The following is a 10787-nucleotide window of genomic DNA, read 5'->3' on the forward strand; positions in this document are numbered from 1 at the left end:
TTAGTGACCAAAAATAATGGTCACTGACTACTCTTTAAATGTGGAAAAACAATTAGTGACCACTCAATAGTGGTCACTGATGAATTACAAGAAAAAAACAATTAGTGACCATAAAGCAGTAGTCACTGATTATATATATATATATATATATATATATATATATATATTAGTTTTCAATTAACAAAAACTAAAATATTTTTAATTAATATTTTTTATTTTTGAAAATAACTACACTTTTTTTATACATAATTTTGCAAAGACTAGTTACATTAGTGACTGGTCTTTATATTTTGACTAACTAATTTTGACCAAATTAATGATACATATAATTTTTTTGTAAACACGATTAATTGGTTTAGTAAGGAGGTTAACAAGGTTGACTAATTTTGACTACAGTAGTATGCCCCTAAATCGACTCAACATCTCTTTTGTCCTATAAATCGATACACCAACATTGACAGCATCGTGCCGACCCATCGTCGCCGGTCCATCGCCGCTCCACACCCTCCTATTGGCGCACCTCTATTCTCCACTCGAAGTTAAACTCAAAGTCAAACAGGTACTCCATACTCGGATGATCAGATAAGTCAATCGATTGAGTGACTATCAACTTCTTTTTCTAGGTTTAACTGAGTTTTACAATCACATTTAATCAAGTTGATTCACCTTCTCATATATACACCTGTATGCCATGATTTGTGCTATTTGACTAACCTTCCCTTCCCATGAATTTGTTATGACACCCTGATCCGCTTTTCACATATAAACTTTAATTTACTTAATTTTTCACACTAAAGAGTAAAGACGCATTGCATATAGAAACCATGGATTTCTTTTGCCTTATTGACGTCTAACCTAAAAAGTAAAAACCAACGAATTTCTAGTTGTTGGAAATTCTAAAACCTACATTGCAGATTGGAAAATCATCTCCGCAAGTTCCTGCACAAATAATAAGAAAAAGACAAACCCAATTATTAAAAACAGTCAACAAATCATAATGATTTTAAACTATTAAATGGTTTGTTTGATTGGATGGAAAGGAATGGAATGAACCATTCCATTCCTTTTTCTGATTCCGTCATACCAAACACATTATTCTCTCCATTCCATAGCTTTCTTTAATAGGTCACAACACCTAATCACTTGCCATCTTTTAGTTTTTAGGGCTTGCTGACCTACGTCTTGATAAAAGTGGTAAATATATTTAATGGGATTATGCAACTTATATGAGTAATTTAGGCAGTGCTTTGTTTACTAGCATGATTTCTCCAAGGATTAGGGGACAAAGATTTAGGACATGCTTAAGTAGTTAAATTTTGCCCTAATGAACTTGAAAAGATGCCATTTTGAAGTGAAACCAGATTTCTTTATTGTAGCATTACTTTGTTAATTAGCCATTACTTGTATATATGATTTCTCCATGTATACTTTCATTTTTCTTTCTCTTACAACATTATTATACTTATAGAAGAGTAAAATATTGTAACAAATCAAACTATGTTGCTATTTAGTCTATTATTGTTATGGATATTAATATTATAGTTTTGTGTCAAATAGCTTCCATCCACATGCCACCAATTCTATAAAATTGACTTATTTCTAAATTTTCTGCTTCTCAATTCCATTCCATTCCTTCCGGATCATCTTCTTATAACATCGGAATTGAAAATCCTTCGTACATCATATGATTTCTCTTCTTCTCCTTTCCGTACATACACAATAATCTCCAATAAATTTAATTGAAAAAAATCATTTAGTATTTTATCTAAACAATTGATTACTTATTCAAGAACTACGAACCCGTGTCGCATCTGTAACAACACTTCTTCACTGGCCCTAATAACAAATCACAATTCCAGACTCAATTCAAAATACAATAACCCTTTACCATTTTCCTTAATCAGTACAACAACAAAACATAAAGAATCTCTCCATTTTCTCTTACAACATTATTATACTTATAGAAAGAACTACCTCAAGAATCCCACCACCAATCTCAGGAAGTATAAGTCGGTTATAATGATGTGGTGTCTGCAAACTTTCCATGTGTCATTTCAATGCAGCAATAAAGCCATTCACCTGTACACTTCCTTCTCATTTCTGGAACTCTGTTAAAGTTGTCAATGTCATTTCCGCATTTTCCCTTGGCATCTCAGTTGATCAATTGGATATCAATGCCCAACCTTGGTCATTCCCCTCAAATCCCATTAGGGTTATTCTTCTTGAAAAAAAAATCTTTTGGTATAAAATCAAAACATAACAACAACTCACCAATTTCGGCTGTTATTCTCGGGCCAAAAAAAGAAGCAAACTTTTTCTACAAAACAGACATGACTCACCTGTCTTTTCTCGAAGTCAGCCAACTCAAGTTGATGCTTACATGTTCCTTGAAGATAATTAAAGAAATACTTACCATCTTCATTAAATTTGAACAAACAAACAAATCGACAAGCCCAATAAAAAAAATAACCTAAAACTAAAACTAATAAATCAACAGTTATTTTTTTCATTTTATCTATACACATTGTTTTTTTGAGACCCATAAAAATTTAAACAATAAACAAAAAGAGCGTAACTAAGGCAACAAGTTAATTGCACAAGCTTCTACTGTGTCAATCTAACATTCATCGGAGCAAGGCTGCAAAATAAGCAACATGAACTCTCAAAATATTTTCACAGATTAATAATTGAAGAACAAACATATGCTGGTGTTTTTATCAGTTTAAGAGTTAAAGCCGCTTAAGAATAAAATTTAACTATTTTTCTCCATTGAATCTTTATCGGTTTAAGAATTAAAGCCGCTTAAGAATAAAATTCAACTATTTTTCTCCAATGAAGTAAAATGTAAACTGTAAAATAGTTTTGTTATAAATATACAAGCATTATAACTTCATGTATTTCTGATTAAAAGTCGCCCAAAGTGTATTGAAAATGTATCCAACATTTAGAATCGCTTGATTCAAGAAGTTATATTATTAGGGAAAATACAAGAAATAGCATTTTAATTTCAGTTTGGTTTTATTAAGCCATTTCACTTTAAAAATCTACCCAATTATAGCATTGTACTTGCAGATTTTTTTATTACAACATTATAGCATTGCTATAGTTGGGTCGGTTTTTCAAAGTAGAATGTTGTAATAAGAAGTTGAAAACTCTACCCAATTATATTTATAGCTGCGAAAATTGCATTGTATATAACTGACATTTCTATAACAAATAGATTTTGTAATCATATTCAACACATAAATCGTTTATAAATTTAGAAAAACGAACAAAAAAACATTTCCAAGTAAAAACACAAGCCATGACACAATTCCTAACTCCCAGAACATAAATCAGCAAAATGACCAATATACCCACAATAATTATACATCATATATGAACCCATACCGTAAGTTTTCTATCTTTTGACTATGTAATTTTTTTTAAGGTACTTGTAATATATTAATATATGTAATCAAAAGGATCTGATTCACGCCTTGATCCTTGTGCACCAACTTAACAACAGAATATAAATAGAGGAACAGGAATAGGGAAACTCACAATTACTTGTGGACTGGAGCTTCTCATTCAACTATCAAAAGTAAATTAAGGTTGAAAAGTCACGTTGAGGGAAATATTGTATTATTTTTTATTTTAACAAGACCTCTATTAAAATTTGATGGGTGGTTAGTTGTTTTCTAAACAAAGACATGTTGAGAGAAAAAAGAGGTTGTCATTCTTTCAAGTCCATTAGCAACCACTTTTGTGCTCTCTAGTTGTGAGATATATAAGTCTTGGGGCTTAAACACCTAAAACTAATAAATCAACAATTATTTGACTAAAAAATAACCAGTGATATTAAAATATGAAAGGAAACTCCTGTTCACCTCATTGGCATATGATTTATATAACATAAAATTTATATGAGATTCAAAAATTAATAGTTTTAAAGAGCAATAAGCAAGGACTGAAAAAACACAGCAGAAGTTACCATAAAACAGTTGAAGCTAGAGGTCAGACCACATCTAAATAATAGTTACCATTATTCTTTTAAACTTATCATAATTTAAATTATAATTGTTATATGTGTATCTCTTATCTTAAGTTTCCTAAATCATCTTTTTCTTCAAAGAAAAATTCATACATGTCTTCTGATCAGTTAAGCATCTCATCAAATCTAGTTATCATATGAGTTGATCATATAAGATCACAAATGAAGAAATAACAAGGCATAGAAGAACGGGATAATTTTAGATCATAATTTCTTATGCTTGATTAATCATACACCATAAGATGACAATGTTAAACATGCTACTTTTTACGTGATTCTTCTTTAATGGTGCACGACCTTGGGTCATCTATGGTTATTTTCAATTGCTTACAATGTCCATCTATTTAACGTCCATCTGTTTGTGTTCTCAATTCTAATGATTCTTGTGTCAAGCAAATAAAAGATATCAAGTCAATTTATACAAACAAATTGCTTGAATTATATGAACAACGTATATAGTAGTTGTCAAAATCATGGGTTCATATACTGACCATGTTAGGATATTTAGTATTATACCAAGTTTATGCACCTTTGTATGTTATTTTAAAAGAAAACTACCAGATGCTACTTTAGACTATTTGGCATGCTAGTTTATCTTTAATATATCTGTAAGTTAGTAGTACATTTTAGTTTCTATCTTATATATAAAATTTAGATTAACTTATTGCTTAATTTAACAACCCTACATGAGTTTTCTATTTCATTGTCATTATACATTTATCCTATTTTCATGAATTTTTCTTTTACCAGATCATATGGATAAGTCTTTGATGAATATAGTTCATAGGACAAAGGACCCAAGATATGAGTTGGGTGTAAATGAATTCCTTAATTTTGCATACCGCGATAGAGTAGTTGTCAAAAGTTCCATGCCCTTGCAAAAAATGCAATAATTTTCGACATCATAACCGAACAACTATATACTCACATTTGATGCAAATTCGAATTGTTGTTAGTTATGTTAGGTGGATATATCATGGTGAGTCATATGATACATCGGATGATGATATATCAATTGATGAAGTTGATGGGGCTAATGATGACTTAAATAATGATGACCTTGATGAGATGTTAAATAACATAGGTCAAAGTAAATGGGGTGATAATTGGCAAGCTAGTGGTGATTCCTCATGTACCTTAGACAAGGATTTAGAAGCCCTCCGAGGATTGATGGATGAATCGCACCGGGAACTTTATGAAGGATGTCAAAGTTACTCACAATTTTCATTTATTGTTACAGTTTTACATCTAAAGACGACAAGTGGTTGGTCCATCAAATCATTTGATGCTTTGCTTGATATATTTAGAAAAGCCTTGCCAACTCCATCATTAGTCCCAAAGAATTTTTATGAAGCAAAAAAATACATACGTGATTTGGGTTTTCAAGGAGAAAAAATCCACGCATGTGTTAATGACTGTGTTCTTTATCGGAAAGAGTATGTGTCTCATACCCACTGCCCAAGTGACGGCTGCAAAGAGCCTCGATTTAGCGGAAATGATTTGAAAGTACCACGAAAGGTGCTTCGATACTTTCCTCTCAAACCTAGACTTCAAAGATTGTTTATTGACAAACAAGTCGCTTGTGACATGAGGTGGCATAAGGAAAAACGAGTCGATGATGATAATATAGTTAGACATCCTGCGGATACTGAAGCTTGGAAACATCTTGATAAAGAGTTTCCTTCATTCTCTATTGATCCACGTAATATACGATTAGGGTTGGCAACAGATGGATTCAATCCATTTGGTAACAGTTCGCATAGCATATGGCCTGTCTTTGTTGTACCGTAGAATTTGCCACCATGGAAGTGTATGAAAGACCCATGTATATTCATGCCGATGTTGATTCCAGGTCCCTTATCACCTGGCATTAATATTGATGTCTACCTTCAACCTCTAATTGACGAACTAAATGAGTTATTGGTTGGTGTAAATGCTTACGATGCACTTAGAAACAAAACTTTTACATTACGAGCAGCCCTTTTGTGGACAATAAATGATTTTCCAGCATATGGTATGCTCTCTGGTTGGAGTGTTAAGGGTTACAATGCTTGTCCTACATGTATGGATGAAACATCATCTCGTTACTTGACTCATAGTAAAAAAATGTGCTATATGGGTCATCGAAGATTTTTGTAGCCTCAAACATATGGCGTAGAGATAAAAAGAACTTTGATGGGACGGTAGATATGCGGGAACCATTGACACCAAAGTCTGGAAATGAAATTTTGGCTGACGTTGATATGTTTTCTAACTCAAGAAAATGTAAGTCTAGAGAGGACATACAAGGATGGAAAAAGAAAAGTGTGTTCTTTAAGCTTCCATACTGGGCTAAACTAAAATTGAGACACAACACTGATATCATGCATGTTGTTAAGAATGTGACAGAAAGCTTGACGGCCACATTGTTCAATATCAAGAATAAAATCAAAGGACGCATGGAAATCTCGCAAGGATTTGATGGATGAAGGTTTAAAGAAGAGCTTACATTTACAACCAGATGAAAATTCATTTATAATGCCTATGGCTTGCTACCATTTGACAAAGGAAGAGAAACGAAAGATATTAGATGTCTTGAAGTCACTTAAGTTCCCGGATGGATTTGCCTCGAGGGGGTGACTTCCAGTTGTCACACATGAAAAGTCATGACTTTTATGTTTTCATCCAATGGTTGTTGCCTTTATCAATTAGGGGTTGTTTGAAAAAGGAAGTTCGACTTGTGTTGTACGAACTCAGCGAGTTTTTCCAGAAATTATGCACACGAAGTATATACCTAGATGTTTTAAAGGAACAAGAGGCAAAAATTGTTCTCATATTATGTAAGTTGGAGCGGATATTTCCTCCATCATTCTTTGACATCATGGTCCATCTTCTGATTCATTTGCCATATGAAGCCAAGATCGCAGGCCCACCTCAATACCGTTGGATGTTCCCTTTTGAGAGGAAAATGGGTACTTTAAAAGGATATGTCAAGAACAAAGCTCGTCCAGAAGGATGTATTGCTGAGAGATTCATAGACAAAGAATTCCTGAATTTTTGTTCTATGTATTTGAATGATGTTGACACGCTTTTCAATAAGGTTGAGCGCAACAATGAAATGATGGATAGCGATGGTGAAATTTCTGTTTTTTCATGCAAAGGGCGCCCATTAGGTAGTCCAAAAGCACAGGATTTGAGTGAAAATGAATTGGAGAAGATTCATACAGATATTCTAAACAATTGTGATGAAATAAAGGAACTAATAAAGTAAGTGATTCTTTTTATGTAATGATATTTTTCATTTTTTTTCATATAATAACAAGTCTTAATTTTTAACTTTCTAGTTCACACAAACGCGAACAGGACAAGCTGTGCCGCCTACTGGCAACATACTCAGTCAAAATAGGTAACAAATTTACCCAACTTCTTTCGTATAAATTTCCATGTAAAATGGAAAATTAAATTAAATGTAACTCTTAAGGGTAAAATGGTAATTTTTTTCATACATTCCATGTAAAGTGTTGTTATGGATAAATGCGAACCTCCCACTTGTTGGATTACCATTATGTTATGAGAAGCTTGTTTATTTAACCATGTTTTAAACTACTATTAAATTTAGTTCTAGTAAAATATTAAACCATTGGTAAAGTTTAGTTTCTATAACATGCAAGAAATAGCAATGTACTTTTTTTACTTTGTTTGTTATAGCATCATATTCTCATTTCTTCTAATAAAAGTTTGCCTTAATAAGAAACAATTGAAAGTACAATGCTGTAATAGAAAAAAAAGTTACATTAACTTATAGGCTATAGCACACAAATATATTCAAGCATAAGATTTACAATTGTTTATTCTTTTACATGATTGCACTTTCTTATTAAGCAGTGTACTTTAACAACTCATTTCAATAACACCATAAACATTAACTTTATGTAAATAAAGATATGGGAGGTCAAAATGAGGCATCTAACCTTCGTGATGAAGTAAGCAATCAACTTACATTAACTTTATGTATTATATCAATGTATTTTCTTATTTTTACTTTTTTATAGCAACGTATAATGGTATCGGTGATTTTGAATTCTAGAAAGTACCATTTAAATCTGAAAAAATTAATTTCATAAAAATACATTGCTATTTAAGAATATAATGTCTTTTATGTACTCTTTATGGTCTTGTTTGGTATGCAGTGTTTGACTAGACATTTGATGGATCAGAAAAGACATCGGGGAATAGAGAAGCCAAGTCAACAAAAGTTGAAGAATACTAATTTTTCAAAGATGGTATTTTCTCTAACTTTGACTTTTGATAACACCACTTTACATGGAATTAAAAATGTGTGTTATTGTTATTTAGATGGTTGGCCCTGGAAAAGGGGTATTAAAGAGATCTGACCTTCAAAAGTCACTTTCTCATAAGAGACCTACTAATCTCATGTTGCAAGATGAAGAGTTGCCTACTTATGAAACAATGGAGTCACTTTCTCCCCATCAAAGTCATATGAGAAGAGTTTCTAGTTTGAACCACGATGAGGAGGATTTTGAAGAAGAGGAACACGAAGTTGATTCTTTTCGAGATGAGAACATTTGTTCAACTTCTCATGGTATATTGATTTGAAGTAAAATAGTATGTGATTAATGTATATGAGTATATAATCAATCAATTTTCTTGTTGACTAAATCTATGTAGGCATGTCTAATACTCGAAAAGAATCTAGAGCTTTGAATGAAACTAAAAAGAGGCGCTCGAATAAGGCAAATTTAGTTTTTGAAGTTGATGAATGTGCTGGTCGTATAGTTGGGGAAGATAGTCCACAATTCATCACTAAGGGTGGGTGTGTAGTTAGAGATCATGCAAAATTTGATGGAACCACTTGGAAAAACCAACCAGATTTGTTGAAGTATGATATTATCACTAAATGCACGGTATGATGTTATCAACTCTCTTTAAAGAAACAATATACTTTCATTTCGTTCTATTATGGGATTGTACTTTCATTTCTTTTATTATAGCATTGTACTTTCAAAAAAGACAATGTACTCCAAAAAGTTTCTTCAAAACTGTACAATCATGTAATAGAAAGCAATGAAAGTATGATGTTATAATAAACAAATAAATGAGAATACATTGCTATTTCTTAAATGAACCTTTATGTAGGAAAATTCAAATTATGATCCAGGTTGTCGCTTGATGGTGCGTGCTATCGATACACAACTGGCGAACCAACATAAAAACAGGCAATATAGGTTGCACCTTCATTTCAAAAAGCTCTCTACAACAGAGGAAGCAATCAATCATCCTCCAAATGGTGTAATCAATGTTGATTGGGTAAAACTATTTCAAAAATTTGCAAGTAAAGAATTTCAGGTTTTTACTTCTTTTCCAAATTATATCAAGAAATGTTAAAATGACATAAATGCTCATTGAGTTTTTACTTTTCATAATTACAAAATTGGTCCCTGTCTATTCAATTTGCATAATTATAAAATTGGTTCATGTGTTTTTTGGTTTGAAAAAATGATAGAAACAACCCTTGTGTTTTTTATTTTTCAAAATTTACAGAAATGGTGCCTATGTTTTACTTTGTAGAATTACAGGAATGGTCCCTATGTAATAGTGTGGACAAATGACCGAAATGGTCCCTGTTTTTTTGGTTTGCAAATATGACAAAAACAACCCTTGTGCTTTTTTATTTTGCAAAATTCATAGAATTGGTCCCTGTGTATTTAATTTGCAGAATTATAAAATTGCTCCATGTGTTTTTTTGGTTCCTATGTTCTTCGCATAATTACAAAAATCTTCATGTGCTTTACATTTTGCATGATATAATCCTTTTCACTTCTTTAATTGTTCCATAAAGTTAGCATTAGAAACAAGAAGAACAAATCATTTTATCAAGTTCCACCCGCGGTTGGCACAGTTTCAATTGTAAGGATTGTTGACATGGTAAGCAACTTTTTTAAATCTTAAATCTTTCATTGCATTGTCAAAGTTTTGTTCCTCTAGTTCAACTTTGTTACAAATATATATATCTTGACAAACTTATGGTGAGCAACCTTTTGAAAACAGAAAAAGAAAGAAGGAGAAGAAGTATCATTCATTGAACGTTACAAGATTGGACATTTTTCGAAAAAGAAAAATCAAATGATCAATGAGAAGGCCGGAGGAATTTGGGTATTTTTAATATCTTGACATATTTATGAATAATTTTTGTTTTACTTTTAATCTAAATTGTTTTTTTATGCAGAATGAATTGCTAAATGAGAAAGCTTCTTCTTCTTGTTCGCCGGCTGAAATATGTATGAAAAAACTACCTCGTATACCGGGATATATAAAAGTGCGTTCTGTTTCGACAAAACAAGTTTTAGGCACAGAAAAGTTACAAATGGAACAGGAACTGGAAAAGGAAAAATCAAAAGCCTTGGAGGAGGAAATTCGTGTAATTAAAGAAGAGCAACTACAATTTCAAGAAGAGCATATTAAACATCGAGAGGAGCAAAATAAGAAAATGGAATTTATGATGAGTGAGCTTTCACGTTTATCTCAATTGCATTGATCAATTGAACTTACTTTTCTTATTAAATGAACTTCACCCGGTTGATCTTTATATGTTTGTTGTTTGAAATATTGGATAAAATGTATGGATTTTTTTTAAATTGACATTTAATTTTCATATTATAAATGTGAAGATTTATTTGGTTATTGTTGTATTGTAAAAATTTATTGGATTGCTTTTTCTTTTGTCTAATTGGATATATTTATATTTCATATTAAA

General features: G+C 31.7%; 1 protein-coding gene across 7 annotated transcripts; it reads left to right on the top strand.

Moving 5' to 3' along the window:
* The first annotated feature begins 427 nt into the window (after positions 1-427).
* Positions 428-9958, top strand: LOC145108436 (uncharacterized). Of its 7 annotated transcripts, none has more exons than XM_079045457.1 (8): positions 428-559; positions 4784-7279; positions 7357-7418; positions 8203-8295; positions 8369-8615; positions 8702-8937; positions 9170-9379; positions 9873-9958. In XM_079045457.1, the coding sequence occupies exons 4-8, from the start codon at positions 8221-8223 to the stop codon at positions 9942-9944; spliced, it is 840 nt and encodes a 279-aa protein (XP_078901583.1). In that variant the 5' UTR covers positions 428-559; positions 4784-7279; positions 7357-7418; positions 8203-8220; the 3' UTR covers positions 9945-9958. The 7 variants fall into 7 exon arrangements, with proteins under 7 accessions (XP_078901583.1, XP_078901589.1, XP_078901588.1 ...); XM_079045463.1 differs by having other exon boundaries at positions 9170-9340; XM_079045458.1 differs by having other exon boundaries at positions 429-559; positions 4990-7279.
* Positions 9959-10787: the final 829 nt, after the last annotated feature.

This window comes from Lactuca virosa, chromosome 4 (assembly GCF_052849685.1).
Source record: "Lactuca virosa cultivar CGN04683 chromosome 4, Lactuca_virosa_CGN04683_v6, whole genome shotgun sequence".
Lineage (NCBI taxonomy): Eukaryota > Viridiplantae > Streptophyta > Magnoliopsida > Asterales > Asteraceae > Lactuca > Lactuca virosa.

What these genes read in the sequence shown, in the direction of transcription:
- LOC145108436 (XM_079045457.1), top strand. Translation starts at nt 8,221, where the DNA reads ATGGATCAGAAAAGACATCGGGGAATAGAGAAGCCAAGTCAACAAAAG. An exon ending in ATATTATCACTAAATGCACG is followed by an intron (nt 8,938 to 9,169) that starts GTATGATGTTAT and finishes ACCTTTATGTAG; the next exon opens with GAAAATTCAAATTATGATCC. An exon ending in TTGCAAGTAAAGAATTTCAG is followed by an intron (nt 9,380 to 9,872) that starts GTTTTTACTTCT and finishes TGTTCCATAAAG; the next exon opens with TTAGCATTAGAAACAAGAAG.